At 41.2% G+C, this 23,891-nt stretch overlaps 1 protein-coding gene across 15 annotated transcripts in view; it reads left to right on the top strand.

The window, feature by feature from the left end:
• The window catches only part of col13a1 (collagen, type XIII, alpha 1), a 55,410-nt gene that overhangs the window by 3,794 nt on the left and 27,725 nt on the right, over nt 1-23,891 (top strand). For 8 of the 15 annotated variants that reach the window (XM_058651047.1, XM_058651035.1, XM_058651043.1 and 5 more), the window contains exons 2-16: nt 3,391-3,426; nt 5,601-5,627; nt 8,962-9,012; nt 10,933-10,968; nt 11,059-11,085; nt 11,358-11,384; nt 11,908-11,934; nt 12,024-12,050; nt 12,138-12,164; nt 13,491-13,562; nt 19,353-19,436; nt 19,856-19,897; nt 20,388-20,405; nt 21,287-21,313; nt 22,340-22,384. In XM_058651047.1, the coding sequence (XP_058507030.1) occupies nt 3,391-3,426; nt 5,601-5,627; nt 8,962-9,012; nt 10,933-10,968; nt 11,059-11,085; nt 11,358-11,384; nt 11,908-11,934; nt 12,024-12,050; nt 12,138-12,164; nt 13,491-13,562; nt 19,353-19,436; nt 19,856-19,897; nt 20,388-20,405; nt 21,287-21,313; nt 22,340-22,384 (573 nt within the window). Of the gene's footprint in view, nt 1-3,390; nt 3,427-5,600; nt 5,628-8,961; nt 9,013-10,932; nt 10,969-11,058; nt 11,086-11,357; nt 11,385-11,907; nt 11,935-12,023; nt 12,051-12,137; nt 12,165-13,490; nt 13,563-15,151; nt 15,194-16,595; nt 16,659-19,352; nt 19,437-19,855; nt 19,898-20,387; nt 20,406-21,286; nt 21,314-22,339; nt 22,385-23,891 lie in introns of all 15 variants that reach the window. The other 7 variants (XM_058651036.1, XM_058651034.1, XM_058651040.1 and 4 more) reach the window with 7 other exon arrangements.

Genomic DNA, 23,891 nt, shown 5'->3' with positions numbered 1-23,891 from the left:
TTTTGGTTGTGTTCAGGTGTAAAACTCATCTGCAAAGTCATGTTAAATGTATTACTGTATACTGTATTAGACAGTCTGATGAGGTTCTAGACTGTATGCCAACCAGCCTGATACTCAAACAGTGGAGACACGAGGAAAAACAGTCCCAAGAACGTCTTTCTCACGTCTTTGTCTCACTGTTAGACGGACTTTTCCGACAGGAAACTGAGGTTTTAAACCACTCACTCTCCCACACCAAAGCCCATAGAGAATATCAGTGATGCAGTGATGATCGGGATGCAGGAGCTGATCGGGGGTGGAGTGGCTCAGTGGTTGAGACCGGTACCCTGTGTGCGAAAGACGCCATGGTCACAATGGTCGCAAGTTCGACTCCACCCCTGGCTGATTGTACTTAATTCCACTGTAAGTGGCTTTGGATAAAAGCGTCTGCTAAATGACATGTAATGTAAAAGGAGCTCGTTTTGGTGCATTTATGTGACTGAGGTTCATCTGAACCAAGGATTTCTAAAGCCGAACACATGAAACCGCACATTTGAACTTCGTGATGGAGGCAGCAGTGGATCGACAACTCCTGTGTGCTGTGATTTAAAAATCACTGATTTTCTCTATGGACTTTGGTGTGGGAGAGTGAGTGGTTTACAAAGCCACACAAACATTTAAAATTGCCTTTTAAATGTATGTTTGTGACAGAATCAGATTCCCATGATGCTCGGCGTGGGTTTTTAACCTAAATGCTTTCAGGCTGCGCCGCTCTCTCGCTCTGTGTGGCCTCCACCGTGTGAAGCCACCGTCACACGTGACCAAGCACATGTGAAAGTGATTACTCATCAAGTCATTTCATTTCAGTTCATTCTTATCTTTTATTAAAATGTAGGTTTTTTTACACAGACACACAACTTTGACTTTCTTTTTTATTCTTAAAACGGACGCTGTAGTGCATATGGCCGGCCTGTATGTGGTGCTGTGACGCTGTAAGGTCATGTGTAAAAAGTGTGGCTATGACATCATCATTTATACAAGGTTGTGTGTTAATGTACACATGCAAAAATAACAGCTCAGGATTTCAAGAAACGAATGTTTGTCACGAGCACGTCACTCTTGTTTCCATAGAAACTGCCATTTATTCATTCATTCATTCATTCATTTATTCACAGTACCATTATTTTCCCCAAAACCATGAGAGGAAACTGACAATACTGATGTTATTACATCATCACGTTCATGCAGTGATTCCCACACTTTAAAGATGGAATAACTTCATTTGATTTGATTTGATTTTTGAAATAAACACAAATCTTGAATAAAACGTTGGGCAACTTGTTTTTGGGACCCAAAAAAAATCTCCGTGGGTCCCGAACCAGTGTTTGGGAACCATTGGTATAACGCTTGTGTCTGGTTCTACCATTGTAGGCGTGGCCTGGTGAACTGACTATAATCACTTACTAACACGTTCTTTATGTTCCACTCACATTCTTTATGTTCCACTCACATTCTTAACTCATGTTCTTAATGTTCCACTCACGTTCTTTATGTTCCACTCACATTCTTACCTCATGTTCTTTTAATGTTCCCCTCACATTCTTAACTCATGTTCTTTATGTTCCACTCACATTCTTAACTCATGTTCTTAATGTTCCACTCACGTTCTTTATGTTCCACTCACATTCTTACCTCATGTTCTTTTAATGTTCCCCTCACATTCTTAACTCATGTTCTTTATGTTCCACTCACGTTCTTTATGTTCCACTCACGTTCTTAACTCATGTTCTTTATGTTCCACTCACATTCTTACCTCATGTTCTTTTAATGTTCCCCTCACGTTCTTTATGTTCCCCTCACATTCTTACCTCATGTTCTTTTAATGTTCCCCTCACGTTCTTTATGTTCCACTCACGTTCGTAACTCATGTTCTTTATGTTCCACTCACATTCGTAACTCATGTTCTTTATGTTCCACTCACATTCTTACCTCATGTTCTTTTAATGTTCCCCTCACGTTCCTAACTCATGTTCTTTTAATGTTCCCCTCACGTTCTTAACTCATGTTCTTTTAATGTTCCCCTCACGTTCCTAACTCATGTTCTTTAAATGTTCCCCTCACGTTCTTAACTCATGTTCTTTATGTTCCACTCACATTCGTAACTCATGTTCTTTATGTTCCACTCACATTCTTACCTCATGTTCTTTTAATGTTCCCCTCACGTTCCTAACTCATGTTCTTTAAATGTTCCCCTCACGTTCTTAACTCATGTTCTTTTAATGTTCCCCTCACGTTCCTAACTCATGTTCTTTAAATGTTCCCCTCACGTTCTTAACTCATGTTCTTTTAATGTTCCCCTCACGTTCCTAACTCATGTTCTTTAAATGTTCCCCTCACGTTCCTAACTCATGTTCTTTAAATGTTCCCCTCACGTTCCTAACTAATGTTCTTTAAATGTTCCCCTCACGTTCCTAACTCATGTTCTTTAAATGTTCCCCTCACGTTCCTAACTCATGTTCTTTATGTTCCCCTCACGTTCTTAACTCATGTTCTTTTAATGTTCCCCTCACGTTCCTAACTCATGTTCTTTAAATGTTCCCCTCACGTTCTTAACTCATGTTCTTTTAATGTTCCCCTCACGTTCCTAACTAATGTTCTTTAAATGTTCCCCTCACGTTCCTAACTCATGTTCTTTAAATGTTCCCCTCACGTTCCTAACTCATGTTCTTTATGTTCCCCTCACGTTCCTAACTCATGTTCTTTAAATGTTCCCCTCACGTTCCTAACTAATGTTCTTTAAATGTTCCCCTCACGTTCCTAACTCATGTTCTTTAAATGTTCCCCTCACGTTCCTAACTCATGTTCTTTATGTTCCCCTCACGTTCTTAACTCATGTTCTTTTAATGTTCCCCTCACGTTCCTAACTCATGTTCTTTAAATGTTCCCCTCACGTTCTTAACTCATGTTCTTTTAATGTTCCCCTCACGTTCCTAACTCATGTTCTTTATGTTCCCCTCACGTTCCTAACTCATGTTCTTTAAATGTTCCCCTCACGTTCCTAACTAATGTTCTTTAAATGTTCCCCTCACGTTCCTAACTCATGTTCTTTAAATGTTCCCCTCACGTTCCTAACTCATGTTCTTTATGTTCCCCTCACGTTCTTAACTCATGTTCTTTTAATGTTCCCCTCACGTTCCTAACTCATGTTCTTTTAATGTTCCCCACACGTTCTTAACTCATGTTCTTTTAATGTTCCCCTCACCTTCCTAACTCATGTTCTTTAAATGTTGCCCTCACGTTCCTAACTCATGTTCTTTAAATGTTCCCCTCACGTTCCTAACTCATGTTCTTTTAATGTTCCCCTCACGTTCTTAACGTTCCATGTTTCTTCTGAATCTGCACTGGTCGTAGGGTGACAAAGGCAGTATGGGAATTCCTGGCAGAATGGTGAGTGAACGTAGTTTTGTGTTTGAAGTATTTAACGTTTAAACTTCCAGGGCGAGTTCAGACGTTGCTTTTCAGATGCTTTGGTGTCATGAATGTCCTCTCAGAAGAAGACATCTCAGCTTGTGTCCTCCTGTTTTATCACTGTTTTATTGTTCTAATGGAGCCAAGAGGGTATTTACAAGCGATCTAAGACCTGGACCACACAATTATTACTTCAGACAGTCTGATGAGGTTCTAGCCTGTATGCCAAGCAGCCTGAGACTCAGACAGTGGAGACACAAGGAAAAACAGTCCCAAGTCTTCATATTCAAGTCTTTATCTCACTGTTAGACAGACTTTCCAACAGGAAACTGAAGTTTGTAAACTGCTCACTCTCCCACACCAAACCCCACAGAGAAAAGCAGTGATTTTAGCTCACACTGACACAGGAGCTGCTGGTCTACTGCTGCCTCGTGTGGTACGTTTATGTTACTTAGATTAATCTGAAGCAAGGTTTTTTAAAGCCAAACTCACAAAAGGACATTTGGACTTAGTGATGGAGGCATCAGTGGATCAACCACTCCTGTGTGCTGTGATTTAAAGAATCACTGATTTTCTCTATGGGGTTTGGTGTGAGAGAGTGAGTGGTTTACAAAGCAACATAAACTTCGATTTCCAGTCAGAAAATGGTCTTTTAACATCAAGATAAGGCACCAAACATAGTCTTAAGATATCTTAGACTTAAGGATGTGTACATTTTATGAGGTGAGTCTTTTAAATCAGGCAAGAAAAGAACTCAGAACCCAGAGTTTAACATAGACATGAATGTTCTGCTAATGTTACATGAGGGTATGATGTGTTTCACATCCCTGTGATCTAATGAGTCCCACATTTCCAGCCCTGTTTTGTACCAGCACATGTTTCCTCCTCACCACTGTGTGTTTTTAATGTGCACAGGAATACATTTAAAATATAAAAGACCAAAGTTTAACTTTTAATTTGCAGACCAGTAATTACACAGTGATGTCAGGAGCATTTCATAAAGTAAAAATAATGACTAATTACAGCATTAGCTGTCACAAATAATAACATGCTCTCACTCTCACCATAACCTGCAGCTGTGTAATCTCGTCTCTGAGTGAATTCACGACAGAAACCAACAATAGCCAGAATCCCTGCTGCTTCTCCTCAAGCTCAATAACTTATTTCAGAATCTCTTTCACTTTGGTATTTCTTACCCGACGCTGCTGCACTCTGTAATTTACGGGTTACCACACAATTGGCTTTTTCTTTTTTGAATATTGCCGTATTCTAAACAGTTTCAGGCCTCACCACATGAGGATAAGCTCTAAAACATACTCCTGCAGTGTGGTCTCCATAACTTACAGGCCTCACACCTCGTCGAGGAGATCTGACTGCACCAAAACAAGAGCCAATATTTGAACGCCAAGAGCAACTGGCTGCGGCGTTCGGTAACAGATATCCTATATTTAAATTCAAAAACAGCCTTGAAAAAACCTGAAACAACCTTCTGCGTGCAAATTAAAAGCAACAGAAAATATTCAGTGTAAACTTGATAACGATCTACGAAAAAATACGCACTTACCCAAAAACTTGAAAGGTGACGCTGAACAAAAGGCTTTATTTTGCTGTTAGACGTCGTTTAATCACTGAAAAAGAGAGTGTGTACACTTTTAAAACTCCAGAGAGAAAATCATCGTTTTTCAGCTCGCACGGGGACACAGGAGCTGCTGCTCTACTGCTGCCTCGTGTGGTCACTTTGTGTCACTGCAGTAAATCTGAAGAAAATGTTTCAAAAGCAGAATTGATTCAGTGACACATGTGAACTTAGTGTCGGAGGCAGCAGTGGATCAACAGCTCCTGTGGGCCGTGACCTTAAAATCACTGATTTTCTCTCTGGGGTTTGGTGTGGAAAAGTTAGCGGACCAAAAAAAACGCAGTGACGCGAGTTCAGAGTGAAACAGACTTTTGATTGTAAGTTTTGTGGCGTGTGGACTCGGATTCATCTCCACTAAACCTTCACAAACTGTCACCCCCCCACTGTCACTGGTCCTGGAAGATGCTGCATGTCCTGAACCATCTCCATGACTCTAACCCTCTCTCTCTCCCTCTCTCTCTGTCTCTCTCTCGTCACACCTGTGTGCATGCTTCTGTGTCTGCTGTGACTCATCCAGGGTTTGAAAGGACGAGCAGGGGACAAGGTAAGTTTAGGAGCATGTGATTCTTCTTTATTTTTAATGTGTTTATATTTTGGGAGGATTATTCAGCTACACCTGCTGCGTCCACACGTGAACACACCACTCACCTGAAAACAAACATCACATGATCGCTCATGATCGCTGATGTAATGAAGACGTTCTGCTGAGGAGAAAACACCCAGCAAAGATTTCTTATATGAAACTGAAAATAACACTCGCTAAATATAACTTTAAGTAGATCTGGGGATTTTGAGCAGATTTTAAGTATTATTTGGGGATTTTAAGTAGATTTTGGAATTCAAAGTAGATTTAGGGATTTTAAGATGGTTTTAAGGACATTTGGGGATTTTAAGCAGATTTGGGAATTATACGCAGATTTTGGAATTCTAAGTAGATTTAGGGATTTTAAGTAGATTTTGGAATTTTAAGCAGATTTGGGGATTTTTTGTAGATTTTGGAATTAAAAGTAGGATTTTAATTCTTTTTAACTTTGATCTACAGTTGTACATTATCGGCTTTGATTCTTGTGTCGGGCGGCGCGCTCATGACTCTTCAGTGACGACACTCTCTGTCTGTTGACGTCACATTTTAGTATCGGCTCAGTTGAACCTCGTCAGAGCAACACCAGGTTCTATCACTGATGGAGAAGCAAAGAAAACGAGTAGAGCCAAGCTTGAACTGTATGTTGTAAAAGTACCAATACTGGTCTACTTTCTTTAGTGGGTTTTATCAGTTTTTGTACAGCAGATAATTCCTGTTCAACAAACTGTCACCTGCTCTGGTTGCAACCAAAGTCTGCAGTTTAGTGCTTTCTAAAGCACCAGTTCACTCACATCTCCTGCTCTCTGTCGCCCTCTTTCTTCCATCAGTGGTACCGCAGCCTCACAGCAGGCGTCTGCTGAGAAGGTTGAAGTCTTTCTAACTGATCTACAGTTGGACATTGTCGGTTTTGAGCTTTAACTCAGTCTAATTTTGACGTAAATCTGGTTAAAAATGTATTTTGTCGTAGTTTGGTGTTAAATGACGCGGTTAAACTCAGAATGAGCTACAAACGGCGCCCCCCACAGGGCGTTGGTGGGAGTGTCTATTTGTGTTATTGGGTGATTTATATGGGGAAGTCCATTCTGTGTTTTTGAACAGAATCAGGTTCTGTTGCGTTCCCACCCAGGTTAAATTACCTGCAGTGAAACACAATCGTAACACTTTGTCACACAAGCGTCTAATTTAAGTCTCCCCGAAGAAACGCGGGCGGGCGTTTTATGGACGACGTGAGCAGATTCTCACAGACGTAGACTTCCACACACACACACACACACACACACACGGATAAATAACGCTGCTTCAATCTCAGCTCTCTGTCATGTTGAAGTTTGTGTAAATCGGAGCTGGAGAGAGAGTGATATTTGGCCTGAAGCTTTGACTTCGTCTCCGTCTCCGTCTCCGTCTCCCTCCCACTTAGCTGCGTAAATCTGCCAGTGTCGGCAGAAACGTCATAAACATCAAGACTGATCACTTTTATTCACATCACTGTAACGAACTCTGCCCACAGGACGTCTGACGGACGACGTGTGCTGGAGTTTGTCGTCTCGTCAGGGAGAATCAGCTCAGACATTTGGGTTTAAACGCACATCGACTCACACGTGAAGCACAACTGAAACTCTGTTTTTAACCCTTACAACACACAGTCTTCTACGGCGGCTGACGGCGGCCAAACGTTCTGTAACGACCACAAAACAACTGAGAGACACCTGGAGGAGTGACAACATCTGCATGTTCAGTAACAGAAGTGCTCCCGGCCTGTGGGGGGCGCTGTCACGCAGCTCTATGACACTCTGAGACTTTATTAAAAGTACACAAGGGTTCAACATGAACGTTCTCCTCCTCCTGTAACCTACAGTTTTTATGACCAGTGTTTTAAGTCAGCAGAAGTTCAGTCTTGGTGTTTGGGGTCGTAGTGGTGAGCACTGTTGCCTCACGGCGAGAAGGTGCTGGGTTTGATTCCCCGGTCTGGGACCTTTCGGTGTGGAGTTCTCCTCGTGTTTTCGATCCTCCGGGATCTCCGGTTTCCTCTCACCACCAAAACATTTGAAGTAGAATTTGAGGTAGATTTTGGAATTTTAAGTAGATTTGGGGATTTTTAGTTGATTTGGGGATTTTAAGTAGATTTGGGGATTTTGAGCAGGTTTTGGGATTTTAAGTAGATTTTGGAATTTTAAGCAGATTTGGAGATTTTAAGTAGATTTTGGAATTTTAAGCAGATTTGGGGATTTTAAGTAGATTTGGGGATTTTGAGCAGGTTTTGGAATTTTAAGTAGATTTTGGAATTTTAAGCAGATTTGGGGATTTTGAGCAGGTTTTGGAATTTTAAGTAGATTTTGGAATTTTAAGCAGATTTGGAGATTTTAAGTGGATTTTGCTGGGTTTGATTCCCTGGTCTGGTACCTCTCTGTGTGGAGTTCTCCCCGTGTTCTTGATCCTCCGGGATCTCCGGTCCACTCTCGCCACCACAACATTTCAGAATGTGTAACGTGTTCGGTCAGCGCTCGGTCCCTTGCGACTTAAAAATAGACTTAGACGTACGACATCTGTCCAGTATCTGATCGATATCAGCTCGTCCCTCGTGTCTCTGTCTTTTTAGAAGAGTTTAAAAATCAGTTTTTTTTAAAAGATCCTGAAACATTTCCTACATCTCCACAGACTTTGTTTGTTTGTTTGTTTGTTTGTTTGTTTGTTTGTTAGCGAGCTTGCGAGTTAGCATGGCGCTTCAGCCTCGTGCACAGAGCTGTTACGCTTTCTACAAATGCAGGGAACGTCTTTTATTTTCTTTTTTCTTTTATCGCAAAAACTGTCCCAACAACAGTTTGTTTGACAGGTGACGACTTTGATGGTGTTTGAGCGTCTGTCTGTCTGTCTGTCTGTCAGTGACCGTTTAAAGTCAAACACAAAAATATATACACAACAGCGTCTTTAAAGAACGACCTCACTGACTTCAGTGACACACAATCACACAAACAGATGACAAACTAGTTACACTTACTCGTCCAGCAGTAACAGGACCAGGTCTCCCTCGGTCCAGTTCCAGACGTTGACATCATTTAAAGGTTGTGTTGTTGTAAACACACAACAACACTGGCTCGTATTGAATGGGGACTGAATGAAAGGAGGTTTCTCCTCGTGTTGGAACAGGCCGACGTGTTGTTGGAGTAAGTTTTGTGTGAGTGGAGTGATTTTCTCTCTGCTGCAGCTTCTGTTCCTTCATCGCTGGGCTGAATCTCACTGAGACTCTGGAGGAAACTAAAGAAAAGCAGCTGATGTTTTCCTCTCTGTGTCTCCACAGGGAGCTCCAGGAGAACCAGGTCTGTCCATCATCGGACCAAGAGGACCTCCTGTAAGTATCTCCACAGTCTCCCACACCTAATAAATACCGAGCATTTTCACCGAGCTCTGCTGAACCCATTTACTTCTCCTGATTAAACCAGACAATCTGAGGGCATTGTTCTCTCCAGACTGCTGTTTTTCATGTCTTCATTCAAGTTTTGGGCCTGAATTCACCACAAACGATGGGGGAAGAATGGGTTTTTGTGTGTGGAGACGGCCTCGTCGTCCGGCGCGGGCTGGAGCTGCAATTTAGCCTCAAATTGGATCATTAGTCTGGCTTGTTTTTATCAGGAAGCAGAGTGAGAAACCTCATCCTGGTCCAAATTGGGTTCATGTTTGTTATCCAGGCTCCAGGCTCCAGGCCTTCAAGGTTTCCTCTGTCTGAAAAGCCCACACTCACCGAGCTGCAGGACAGGACAGTATCACTCCAGAAGTTGATAATAAGTCTTTAAAGAGAGTCAAGAGTCTAGTCGACTTAAGTGGAGCAAACATCTGCTTTTCTAATTGATGGCTATTAGGATCTGTACCTGTGTGTGTGTGTGTGTGTGTGTGTGTGTGTGTGTGTGCGTGTGTGCGTGTGTGCGTGCGTGCGTGTGTGTGTGTGCGTGCGTGTGTGTGTGTGTGCCCACGCTTCCTGCATAGTAATAGGCATTTCTAATGAATAACAGGCCGTGGAGGAGGTTCTGCACAGTAGGAGCCTCATCTTGAACTTGAAGGAGCCGGTCAGTCAGTCAGAAAAAAAACCAGTCATGAGTTTAAAACGCGATGTTTTAAACTCATGCACAATTACTGGTCCGGAGGGTTTGGATTCAGATAAATCAGATTAAAGTGTCAGATGTCTTTAGAATATGTGAATATGCCATTTTTGTTCCACTGTAAGACGGACGTCACTTCTCTCAGAGATTTTAGCTCACGGGGACACAGGAGCTGCTGGTCCTCTGCTGCCTCGTGTGGTCACTTTGTGTCACTGAGGTCAATCTGAATGAAGTGTTTTAAAAGCCAAAGTGACAAAATAAGACGTTTGAACTTAGTGATGGAGGCAGCCGTGGATCAACAACTCCTGTGTGTGAGATGTTAAAATCACTGGTTTTCTCTCTGGACTTTGGTGTGGGAGAGTGAGTGAGTGTGTGTGTGTGTGTGTGTGTGTGGGGGGGGGGGAGAGTGAGTGGTTTACAAACGTCAGTGTCCTGTTGTCTAACAAGGAGATAAAGACGTGAACATGTCGTAGACTTAAACTCTTTAAACTCCATGACTTGGTATGAGGAGCGTCATGATGGAGTCAGATGGATGGACTCGGCGTCAGCTCCTCAGTTAAAGTCTTGGCTCTTGGTTCACTTTGTGTGTCCATGTCCGTCTGACGTGTGAATTCTTCTCGTTTTGCTCAGTGAATGATGTTTTTCAGGAGTGAGACACTCAGTTCTTGTTCAGCCTCCGTCGTCCTCGTGATCTTTGGTGATCTGGTCAAACGTTCGCCTGTTAGTCCATTAGTTATATTTGCACACGCAGCAATTAGTGATAGTGAATCTGACCTTTGAACCCTGATTACACACGAGCAGTGAACACACACAGGAGCAGTGGACGTCCCAGGATTGAACCAGCGACCTTCCGGTTACAAGCCCAAACCCTTTCCTCTTGTTCCCCGACAGTTGGTCTTCACGTCTTATGAAAGCAGACGCTGAGGAGAGCAGTGGTTAGAAACTGTGCGTCTGTGGTTGTAAACGCTGCCACTTCCTGCCAAGATGGAAAGAACCTTTGCTTTACAGAAGCGGCCATCTTGTGCCACAGAGGCCGACGAGCGCAGCTCTTAAAATGATGAATTGTTGCGTTAGTGAAGCACAGAGGCAGCGTTTAGACGTCTCGTCTTTCACTAACTTGCCTCGGGGCAGATTGTTACGTCAGACACGCTGAGTGTTTTTCTGCTTCTCTTCAGGGACAACCAGGAACCCGAGGCTTCCCAGGCTTTCCCGTAAGTCTGACGGCTTTTTTCCTTCTTCTCCACAGTAAACTCTGATCTCCACATGCACTCAAAACATCTCCCTCTCTTCTTTCATCACAGGGTCCCATCGGCTTGGATGGCAAACCTGTGAGTTTGCTGCCAAATAAGTGAATCAGTGAATAACACACACACACACACACACACACACATCATGAGCAGTCATTGAGCTCAGAGTGATGATGGTTTTTACTACAATTAAATCTCTGTTAGTGTCATTCTGGTTAAGGTATGGTGGGGCGGGGCGGGGCGGGGGGGCGGGGCTGAATGTGAAATGTCCGAGTCCTTTTCAAATAAATGAACTTAATGAATGAATCACGACAGTTTTTCAGATACTGTATCTGTTGTTGTTGTTTGTACAGGGACAGAACGGACCGAAGGGAGACATGGTGAGCATTTCTTTATTCATCTGCAGCCACTTTAGCCACTTATTAAAAGATTTGCCTTAAATGATGTCTATGATGTCTAAACATGACGTTTGATGCTTTGTCTGTTAGAAACGTGACATTCGTGTCACGACGTAAACTCTTTGCTCTCTCACACCAAATCCCATAGAGAAAATCAGCGATTTTACATCACAGTGCACATGAGCTGTTGATCCACTGCTGCCTCCGTCAGTGACTTCAAACGTGTTATTTTGCGACTTTGGCGTTTAAATGACTGTGTTTAATTTGTCCTCAGTGACAAAAACTAAGAGGAAAAGTCAGCAGTGGACCAGCAGCTCCTGTGTCCACGTGAGCTAAAACTGCTGTTGGTGTGTGAGAGTCAGTGTTTCCTGTTGGTAAATTAAAGGAGATAAACATATTCTTCAGATACTAGAGACTTCATTAGGTTTAGATTTGATGACGAGCGAGTTATTATCTGGAAATCCTTGTTTAAATGAAATGGACGCTCACTGCTGCTGTGTTTCAGGGTCACCGTGGTCTGAAAGGACAGCCAGTAAGTCTCTGGGTCTGACACCATCCAATATTAGCCCACGTTATTTTGGGGGCTAAACATTTAACCACTAACATGTTTTTCATTTCTAGGGTGAACCCGGACTCAAAGGAGAGAAGGTGAGACGTTGTTTTTGGTTGAAGTGAGATGTGTGCAGCAGATCTGCGTTGAGTCTGAACATGTGTTTGTTTTGTGTTCGTCTGCAGGGCGTGTGTGGAGACTACACCCACCGGGTAAGAATGCATCTCACTGCACTTGATAAAGTGCTAAATCTCTATTCTTATTATGGTGTAATCTAAGTGTTCTACAGCGGTAAATGTTGCTTTTGTCGGGCGGTCTCGCAGAGATGTGATGTCTGGGTTAACACGGTGCACAAGCTGGAGCTGTGTGTGCGTGATGAGTTTGTTTCTCTTTCTCAGACGCACTGTGAGGCCTGCAGCCGTTCATACGGGAGGTCCAGGGTTTCCCAGTGTGTGTGTGTGTGTGTGTGTGTGTGGTGTTGGATTTTCATGATAAAGTCAAAAGTTGTTTTTTTCTGGTGTCATTTTAAATTACAGTGTCAGTGACAGTCAGTGTTTTCTTTCTCAGAGAACAACAGGGAAAAAGTGATAAAAAAAACTTAACAAGCTGTCATTAACACTTAAGATACCTCATATCAGGGGTTCTCAATGACTGGGTCGGGGACCCACAGATGGGACGCGGGAGATTGTTTTCGGGTCCCCAAACAATTTTAGCAGATTTTTTATATACGGCATGTTTTAAATAACATGTTTAAAATGAAGTTTCTTCAACTGATTTATTTAAAAGTGCTGAAAATGAGTTTTGTTGTGATTTATATTCACACTAGCTTCTTTTAGACGTCTTTAAAAAGTGTGTCCACATATATTGCATATATATTTACATATATGAGTATATTTAATATTGATTTTTGCTTTTAAGATGCACAATTTAATATATTGCTTCAAACTCATTAAAATGGCTCTTAAATTACACTAAAATCACTTCTTACAATTCACTTAATGACTATATACAAGATTCCTAGACGCAAACTTAAGTCCATATTTAATTTATTAATGAATTATTTAACATATACTTTTGCTTTTAAGGCGCATCATGTTTCTATTTCACACCTGTAAATGTTTTTTTATACATAAATAAATTGGCGATTAAAACCAATAAACACTCACTAATATTTTTTATACTTTTATTATATTTGCATTTGCATTATTAACATGTTTTATGTACTTTATCAGAATAGATGTTTATTGTTCATATTAAAGTTTTTAAAACTCTTTAATATATCTTTACACAAATATGGACTTATTTGTGTTTATAAGCATCAAATAAGGTGTTTTTTCACTGTTAATAACAGTTTATTACATATTAATTGAACCATTTTCTTTATTTTAGTGTAAATTGTTATATTTTGTCATGAAGAGAAAACAAACGTGCGTCTCCACTTTAATCCTCCTCACTGAAGTGTGTGTATGTGTGTGTGGCTGGATTATTATGGTGTTTGGTCAGCACTGACTCAGATTACCACTTCCCTGGTGTTGTAGGACTTGTTTGTGCAGGAGCTTCCTCTGAAAACGCTGGCTGCGTTACGCTCCAGTCACTCTCTGATGTTAAAGGTTTGTGAGAGGGGAAATAAAAAAGGAACAAAAACTCCTGGAGCTGGAGTTTGTCACCAAGTCTGCCGCAAAGAGAGCCAGCGCCTCCACAGCCGAGGCTCTCCTCCACCTCTGCTCTCCACCTCGCAAATCATTCGAGAATAATTACAACAAACAACAGAAAAATCTGAGTAACTGAGAGTAAGAGTGAAGCCAATGTTAAAGTTAAATCTCTGAATTTACACATGTGACAACATGATTTATCACATTAAATCATATCAAACTCAAATAATTTGACGATTCAAGTATAAATTTGCATTTTCCTGCGATTTCTTTTGAAAACAATTGAAAAGTTTAATCACATTACAATAACTTAAATTTACAGTCAACTTCAAAAGTTGAAAATCCCATCTATTTGTTTTATTATGACTTTTTATGACGTCATCATAAAATGCAAAAAGTTGAGAACAAATAATTGCAATTTAATAAATGATTGTGATTATTATTTTTCAAAAATCTGGTTTAAACTAAAACTAAAAATGAAATCACTTGATCTTACATTATTTTTTTTTTTCAATGAATACGTGTTTTTTATTCATAAACAGAAATGGGCAGGGACTTTTAGGGTTTCGTAGGCGGAGCTTATAACCATAGCGAGCGGATTTGGTCCAAATGTAGCTTCTGTTGCTAAGAGATGAGGAATGATATTTAAAAAAAATAAGATTATAAAAAAAAAAAACTTAATGTAATTTTGGTAAGAAATAGTTTTTCAGTGAAAAACGCTAAATATTAAATCAGATGCCAGCTCCCACTAGTGGCACTTCAAAATAAAATGCACTGTAAAACTTAACCTAGCTTATATTATTAAAATGAGTAAAGTTTAAATAACTTTATTAAATTGAATTGTGGAGTAAGTTTAACAAGAAATATTTGCTTTACTTTTTTCGTTTACTCAAATATTTGAGTGAATACATTTTTTTATTCACTCAAAAGTTTTACAGTGTAGAAAACGCGTGTTTGTACTCACAACATACTACATTAGCTTAATTTCTGACAAACACAACAACAATTTTACAGTTAAAATGTTTAAATATGATATAAAAATCTGCTAAAAGTTTTCACAAATGTAAAATAAAAGAGAGTTTGTTTTAGTATTGGCCGCTCTTCTCTCTCTGTCTCATACATTTATATTTGGGTGTTTTTGTGGTGGATGGCTGAAACGGTGAGGAACAAAAGCAGCGCACACTTGCCCACTTTGACCACATTTATACCCGTACTTATATTTACTTATAAAATATAACGTATATATTTCCATTGAAACAAAATCCTACTTTACAAATAAAGTAATGGGGTAAAAACTAGTGTTTAAAAGTGTTAAAACACTAATGTAAAGACATGAACTATATTTGTTGGAGGTATTTTTACCGTTTAAAGACCGAAATCTAATGGAAATATGTACGTGAGGTTAAAAGTGGGCCAGTTTCCCGCCGCTGGTTTGTACTTGGTGTCCGCGGTGACCTCATCTGTGACTGTCCTCACCTGTCACCTGTCACCTGTGTCCTCTCTAAACGTGTCCATGTGATTATTATTTATGCTGCTCACCTCAACAGAAGCGGCGTATTGTTCAGCCGTGTGTCGGACAGTCGGCCACAGTAAGTCCATCGTGGATGTTGTCAAATGTTCGACCTTCACTGCCTCTGTTACTCTCTTTGTGGCAAGACATGGCGCCGACCTCTGCTCCGCTGCAAACCTAAGGGCCTGGTCTCACTGTCAACGGGGACAAACGGGGACAAACGGGGACAAACAGGGACAAACAGGGACAAACGGGAACGTTTAGAAAGTTTCAAAACACATTTCCTCCAGAGTCTGGGAGGTGACGTCTGTGTGGAGGGAAACTTTATTGTTGTTTGTGTGAAGTAAACAAACAGCTACGACCTCGTCCTGTGATACGAGTGTGAAGGGACCGTCTGTAAATTGCAACACTGACAAAGTCCGTTTTCAATATCTTACAGTGTCGTGTCTGTGTCGGGGAGACTTCCATTATTCTCTCCTGTAGATTGTACTACATCGTCTGTTTGGGGGGAATTTTTTTTTCATAATTTATCATAACATCATAACTTTTATTCAACTATCTGATATCAGCACAATACAATGTAGTTCCTATGAAAATTAGTAGACACTTCATTAATCTCCTGTAGATTATACTACAATACCTATTTGTGGGAAAAACTATATTTTTGGGGTATTTTTATTCTAAATATCAGCATAATACTGTGTAAGCCAATAAAAATCACTATAATATGCACATATCTCCTGTAGATTATACTACAACATGTATTTGGGGGGGAAAACATGCTTTTTGTTATGTTTTTGGGAATCTTTATTGAGAATTTTTTTGTTGGTGTTATCACCATAATACAGTGTAGTGTCTGTAAAGTAGATGTAGACTTCCCTAATATATATTTGCTGATATCATCAGCATAATACAATATAATGCCCATAATAATCACTGTAGACTCCTGTAGATTATATTACAGTCTATTTGGGAATAAAAAAAATAGTTGTAATATAATCTACGGGAGTCTACAGTAGTTTGTCTGTGTTGTGTTTGTAGGCGGTCCTGCTCGTCCACTTTACTTTGAAAGAAATTGTGTCACAACAACATAAAACATTAATTATAAATAATGACATGATTGTTTTCCCCACACTCGTCGCTGTAATTTTACAGACTTTTTATTTAAAAAACAGAGTGATTTATTTATTGCTCCTCCCCCTTTTCTGCTCCAGGCCCGTAGTTTGCTCTTCTGGTGCCTCTGTTTTTTTTTTTATTCTTCAACCTTTTATTTTCTCCCATTTTCTTGCTTTTTTCACTCTCATGTTCTATTTCTCTTTTTCCTCCACATCCCCCTCTTCCCTCCCTCCCTCCCTCCCATCATTCTCCTCCTCTGTTGTTTCCTCTATATTCTGTGGCCTCCTGGTGACCTTTGCCCTGTGACCTTTTGGCACCGGTGGTCACCTGTACTTTGTGACTCCTCCCCCTCCCCCCTCCGGCAGATGTTGCCCATCACCGTGCGAAACATGCCCTCAATAAGCCCTCTAATCTTAAAACGCCTCAAGGTACAATTCTCTCTGACCCCCATGCTCTACCTCCTCCTCTTCCTCCTCTTGCTCCTCCTCCTCTCTGTCCGGCCTGTTGATGCAAAACCGCCGCCATCATCCTCCGCCACAAATCTCCTCCTCCTCCTCTTCCTCTTCCTCCGCCATCAATGCTGAAATTAACCACCGTTTGGCTGCTGCTGCTTCTGAGTGTTCTGTCGTCTGTTTGGATTCAAACCAAACAAAAGTGACGTATTTAGCGATGTTCAGTGTCTCGGAATCACTGGATCGGGTATCTCACTCTCCCACACCAAAGTCCACAGAGAAAACCAGTGATTTTAACATCACTCACACACACACAGGAGTTGTTGATCCACTGCTGCCTCCATCACTAAGATCAAACGTCTTATTTTGTAAAATTAGGCTTTTAAAATCCTTTCAGATTAACTTCAGTGACACAACGTGACCACGCGAGGCAGCAGAGGACCAGCAGCTCCTGTGTCCCTGTGAGCTTAAAATCACTTTGGTGTGGGAGAGTGAGTGGTTTACAAACTTCACTTTCCTGTTGGAAAACTCTGTCTAATTCAACTTGAGTTGGACCTCAGAGAACAGGAAAGAGGCCTTGACGAATGTTGGCATCACGAAACCACGATTCATTTGTTTGGATTGGCCGGCGTTTGGCGTGAACGTGGCCCAGGACGACCACAGAGTGTGCGGTTGTGGCGCTGCATGACGGCACAAGACGTCTGCGATCGTGACAGTGATTGATTCATTTTTTTTTTCCCAAATACTGAAAAAAAAAGAATTTTCCAGTGTGACAAGTTGACGATGATCCTAAACTAATGGCAAAAATCACTCACGAGTTTTTAATCAAAGAAAAAGTGTGTTTTTTCTAACTTTAATTCAATTTATTTACGCTTTTAAGGCAGAAAGTTGCACCAAACATAGAGTTCATTGCTTACTGTGGTTATTTGAAAGAGATTTGAGGAACACATGAAAGATTATAACCCTGATGCCAAAAAGGAGGAAAATATCTTCTCCGCCTTAATTCTGTTGGTATAACCCAGTCAAACTGCCCTATTTTCATCATTAATTTGATCAGTTTTTTTCTTCCAATAAAATTGGTGTAAATAGTTTTGTTTTATCTTTAATCCTTCACCAAACAAATAATGAAAAGCATCATTTTTATGTTCTCAAATATGAATCTTTCATCGCGAATTAATTTAGTCAAAAAAACGTCAGCTTTTGCCAAGAAAATGTAATAAAAGAACAGAACAGAATGTTTTATTTTTCAAAAACGTTTTTTAGTGATGTTTAACCTCAGAGAACACATAAATCATAAATCCTGTCACATCATCAATCATGTGATTAAACACGCAGCTAATGCAGACGGATTTGTTCTCCATTATCTCAGAGTAGGAGTCTGGCAGCGCGTTTCAGCGCTCGCTAACAAAGTGATTTTCAAAGTAAAAACGTGGAGGTTCTTCTTTTAAACGGCACCATATGTGAAGATAAATCATGCGACGGCTATATCATTACGTTTTGAAACGCTGTGCCAGACTCGCTGTCCGGTCTGATAACACAGCGGAAACATAAAGAGAGACCTGCTGCAGACAGGAAATTGATCTCATGATTTACCAACAAGAGAAGGAGAGAAAGACGTGAAGCAGGAAACATCTTAAAGACAGGAACAGATGATTCAGGATGTGAGGCAGCCGCTGAGGTGTGTTTACTCTCCTCATATCCTGTTCTCACTGTAAATGTCCTTTATTTGATTTTGTTTAGTCTTGGTTCTTGGGTTTGAGATGATTCCCAGGGCTCAGGCTGTCAGTGACAGAAGATCTCCAGAAGATCAGCTGACGCTGGTGAAGAAGAAGCAGGAGATCGTATCAAAGTCAGAATCACTCCCACTTCCTTTCAAATATAAACAATAATAACTTTATCTCTGCTCCTAATACGACTTTTACCCTTTTGAGAATTTAAAAAAATATACTAAACTACTGCGAGTAGCTTTAACAAGAAGGTGACGTGATCTTCAAGAACCCACTGAGTCAAGATCAACACTATCTGTCTGGTCTTTGTCTTGACTAGGTCTCATTCTGTCTTGGTCTTGACTTGGTCCTATCCTGTCTTGGTCCTGGTCTTGACCCTGTCTCTTCCTGCCTTAGTCTCAGTGTTAACTTGGTCTGGAGTCTGGTTTGGGTCTTGTCTGCATGGTCCAGACTACAACGCTACAACAAGAACTTGGAAAAACACAAAACTTAAAATAATGATCTTCTCTGCTCCGTAAACACCTGCCATTTTAAATATCTTCTCCTCACAACTGAAAACCCCAAACAACACAAAGTTGCCGCTGTCTCCTGAAAGCGATTGTGTCGTCGAAGTCCTCAGTCGTGACTTGAAGGCGAAGCTAACACTTAATATCCGTTAAGTTTCAGTTTTCTCGCGTCTTAAGTCTGGTCACAGAAATCCCTGCTGACTTTCCTCGTGAGTAGAACTTGTCGTACGACATGTTCTCGTGTGTTTAAAATGGAATGTTTGTGCTGAAGCTTTGAAAACCACTCGGCTTTGCTCCCCAGCTAACCTTCACGTCTGCACCCTCCGCCATCGCTGCATTATGTTTGCAGTGCCGCGTGCCGTGATTGTGTTGTTTGCATGTCCAGTGTGAGACGAGGCTCTGTCCGGCACGGCAGGTCGTAACTCTTGGTCTTTCAGCAGGGCGAGCCTGGAGCGCAGGGACCGCCGGGACCTCCAGGACCCCCCGGACCACCGGGGAACGCAGGCTTCAACGGCTCACAGGTGAGTCCAATTTCGGTTACAATCCTACCTGACACGCAGAGCAAATCAGAATCACCTCATCCATGGGCATGAGCTTTGGGTAACAACCAAAAGACCGAGATCGTGGATACAGGCGGCCGGAATGAGCTTTCTCCGCTGGACTCAGCCTTAGCGATGGGGTAGAACCACTGCTCCTCTCGATGTGGAGGCATCTGGTTAGAATGCCTCCTGGATGCCTGCTTCAGGCATGTCTTTCTGGGAAGAGACTCCAGGGCCGACCCAGGACATGCTGGAGGGTTGCCTGGGAACGCCTTGGAACCCTTCCAGAGGAGCTGGTAGGAGTGGCTAGGGAGAGAGAGCTGTCTGGGCTTCCTTGCTAAGGCTAGGTTTGGTCAGTTTTGTAGATTCTGTGTGAAGATATTGTCGTTTCTTTGATACAGGGTAAACCTGGTGAGCCAGGAAAACCAGGAAAAGACCCGAGGGTAAGTTCCTCAACAAAGTCTCCACAAGCTCATGTTTCTGCAAACCACAGATCTATGAGCTCAGGTCTCTGAATCAAAATGTTTGGGCACTTTAGTTCTGATTGACCTTCATAAGATGATCACGAATGGGTTTATGGGTAATCTACCTTGTTCTGATATGGTTTGTTAATGCAGCCATGTCGGGAGCTGCTGTTAATAAATGGTTTTACTAAGTTGTAGTGACTGTGGTGGTGATGGTACATGCCAACTTTAGGAGTTTAGAGATATCACGTTTGAATTTAATGAAACTTCATAGTCAAACAGTTTATTTCTGTACAGAATATACAAATATATCATTTTCTGTGGTTTGCAGAAATTTGAAATGACATTGTTTTTTTTTGTCTCCCAGAAAAACATTTGTTTGTTCCAGAACTTTCTCATTAGTGAACGTTTGTTTCCTGACATTTACCTTATTTTTCTTTTTTTTTAAATGTCTTTGTTGTTTCCACAGCTTTTACCAGGACTGAAGGTAAATACATGTTCTCTTCCTGTCCAAACAGTAAAACTAATGTTTTGAATGAACACGACTCTCATTAGCCTGACTGTGGCCTTTTATAACGATGCCAGATTCATCACACACACACACACACACACACACACACACACACACACACACACACACAGGCCACAAGAAACACATGATGAGGTCACAATGTTTTGTTTGTCATGGTGTGTGAGCAGCTGTGTTTCCTCAGTGAAAACATGGCCGCCACTAAACAAAGAACCCATCCAATTAAATCTATAGATTATACATATGCAATATCCTTCATTCTACAACAGGGACACAGGAGCTGCTGGTCCTCTGCTGCCTCGTGTGGTCACTTTGTGTCACTGAAGTCAATCCGAATGAAGTTTTTCAAAAGCTGAAGTGACAAAATAAGACATTTAAACTTAGTGATGTAAAAATCTTTGGTGTGGGAGAGTGAGTGTTTGACAAACTTCAGTTTCCTGTTGGAAAAGTCTGTCTCTCACTCAGACTAAATAAAAACAAAGACGTCATAGACATAAGTTGATGTAGATTTGATCAGGTTATTGTTGGTGTCCCCTCCGCCGGCTGCCGTGTTTTCACTGAGATCGTTCCAGAGAGTCTCACCCTGGTTCTCAGCACAGGCTGTGAGCAGGAACAGGTAACTGTCCCACTGTCCCACTGTCCCACTGTCCCACTGTCCACAGACAACAGTCACAAATCAGGTCTGAGCTCATGTGATTCTCTTTCTGTCAGTGTAAATCTGCGTCTGTGACACGGGCTGCATATGCACTTTACTTTACTGTGTGTTCACTCTGTGCTCGCTCTCCCTCTCTCTCCCTCTCTCTCTCTCTCTCTCTCTCTCTCTCTCTCTCTCTCTGCAGGGCGAGCCTGGTGTTCCAGGGCAGAAGGTGAGCTCCCGTCTGTATTTCACCTTTGATGAATGATATACATTAGTTCAGACTTGGATAGATTGGGAAGCAAATATTTATAATCCAGTCGAAAATCTATTGTACACATTGTCCACTGAGATATTTATGGCTTTTTCCCTGTGAACAGAAAAGCAATAAGCGTCTCCTTTCCCCGGGTAATGGTGGACCTGTGTGTATATCATGTGCTTTCATGTATCTGTGGGGGTTTCATGCAGAAACAGAAGGAAGTCACGGGTTAGCATTTCTGGTTGCTTTTGTTTGACAGAAATACAAACATTAAAGCTGAGGGTTTTTGCCACAAAGCACCAGGAACTTCAGAGACCAGTGAACTGTCCTGGAAACAAGGTCATTTGTATTTTACACAGTAAATCTGCAGTAAAAGCAGCAAACTGACCTTGTTTATGAAGTTTTAATCGTGTGGTTTTTAGTTTCTCAATATCCTCATGTTTACTGCATCTTAAATGACCTTTTACCAGTGTAAACATAACACATTCAAATATGCATTAAATATATACTAAGACTGATAAAACCCAAGCAACAGATATTGGTGTGTCACTGTTCTCCTGCATTATCAAACTTGGCACGTAAATCAACTCTGTCGAGTCAGTGTTTTTGTGTATTTCATTTGTGTTTAATGCTCATTATTTTTCAGATGTTTACATCAACATATAAACACAGATATAAAAATAATGACGTCATAATATTAATAACAATGACAAAAACTGTTTTATCCAAACTTTACCATGCTAAATGATTTATGCTAAACACACTCTGGTGTCCTTATGACGTCACCTGTGAAGTTATGAGACGGACAAACAGACACCGTTACACAACAAAACAAAAGTTCTCTCTATGTTTTCTTATTTTGACATATATAAATAATAAAGTAATATTCTCTCTTGCATTTCTTATCCAAACTGAATTGTGTCAGTTGGACAGTTATAGGATTAACAGATGGTTCCATGCGTTGATGTGAATCTTTGGTGTGTCTTTGTTTCTGCGCAGGGCGGTCGAGGAGACGTCGGTCCACCAGGTCCTGAAGGACCACAGGTAATTCACTTTCTAACTTGAACTGAGTTTTCTGACTTATTTTGCACAAGAATATACAACAGACACAAAAATGAAATAAATACAGAGTAGAGAGAGTCAGTGATTTTACTTCTCCAGAGAAGACGATTAAAAAAAATCTGAATAAAGACAACGATGGTACGTACGATGGTACGGCTCACAGGAGTGAGACGAACCAGAACAATATCTGTGGCTCGTTCTCTCAACTGTCCATGAAATGTCAGAAAATGTTCGATCGCTGTTTCCTGAACCTCAAATGATTTATCCACAAACCAAAATATATCATGTTTACTGCTTTCTTTCTTACATGGGGCAAACAATAACAATTAGAATAGATTTTCAGAATATTTGTCGAAAAAGGAATCATTTCACGATGTTAACGTTGCGTCCTTCTTATAAAATAATGTTTTTAGTGTTAAATGTATATTTGCTATAGTTGAACATTTGTAACGTCACATAAACTCCGAGTCTCTGACCTCACAGAGTAACATCTGCTGCTATGTTTATGGTTTTGGTCTTTAATCAGTGGAAAGTGTTTACGGGATTATTACACAATATTCTCAGAGATGGACGCGGCTTGTACACACACACACACACACACACACACACACACAGTGTGCGATGACAGCCCGATCTAACCTTGTCTTCAGAGGTCAAAGTGAGCTTTGTCCGCTACGATCTCCACGTGCTTGTCCTTCTCTGTGATTCCATGGCTTAACGGACTTCCTCTACAGAACACGCACGCACACGCACACGCACACACACACACACACACACACACACACACACGCATTAATCCAGGACATTATGCGTCTTCATTAGAGAGCAGAGAGTTTATAGACGTCGTCGTTTGTTGCTTTGGAGGTTTAGTAGAACAGTGAAGAAGAACGTGGAGTCTGTGACTTTTGTCTTTTGTCCGTACTTTGAGTTCCGAACATGCAGCAATACCAGCAGAGATCGTGGGGGGCAGTATAGAGTCAATTGTCCAATCAGTCAGGAAAACAACAATGAAGAAGAAGAAGAAAAGTCTAAACAGGCTTTAAAACTGACAGAAAGCTTCTGTGAGATGGTGTGAGATGGCGTCCGTAATATGCTACGACTTGCATTCAACCACCACCAACACTGAAGAGGACTGAGCACAGGTTATGAGGTTTTTACAATCCTGCTGTTGAAAAATGCTTTTATAAAAAATCATATACAAGGAAATGATCCAAGGCAAAAGTTTTCACCCACAGTTGGAGATGGTTGTTAGTACCGAACTCTTTCTTCTCTCAACTTCGACCTGTTCAATTCAGTTCTGTTTGTACAGCTCCAAATACCAACACACATTATCTCAAGGCTCTGTACATACACAGCATTGTAGAGAGCAGAGAAACAACTGCACTTCACACAATGAGCAAACACTAGGTGTGAGTGGAGAGGAAGAACCAGACTCAAAGATGTGCATCATCTGCCAAGACGGGTTGTGGTGAAAGGAAAAAATGGGGGA

The sequence above is a fragment of the Solea solea genome, chromosome 15 (genome assembly GCF_958295425.1).
Source record: "Solea solea chromosome 15, fSolSol10.1, whole genome shotgun sequence".
NCBI lineage: Eukaryota > Metazoa > Chordata > Actinopteri > Pleuronectiformes > Soleidae > Solea > Solea solea.
Note: the sequence above shows the minus strand (reverse complement) of the source record. Positions and strands in the feature narration are given on the sequence as shown.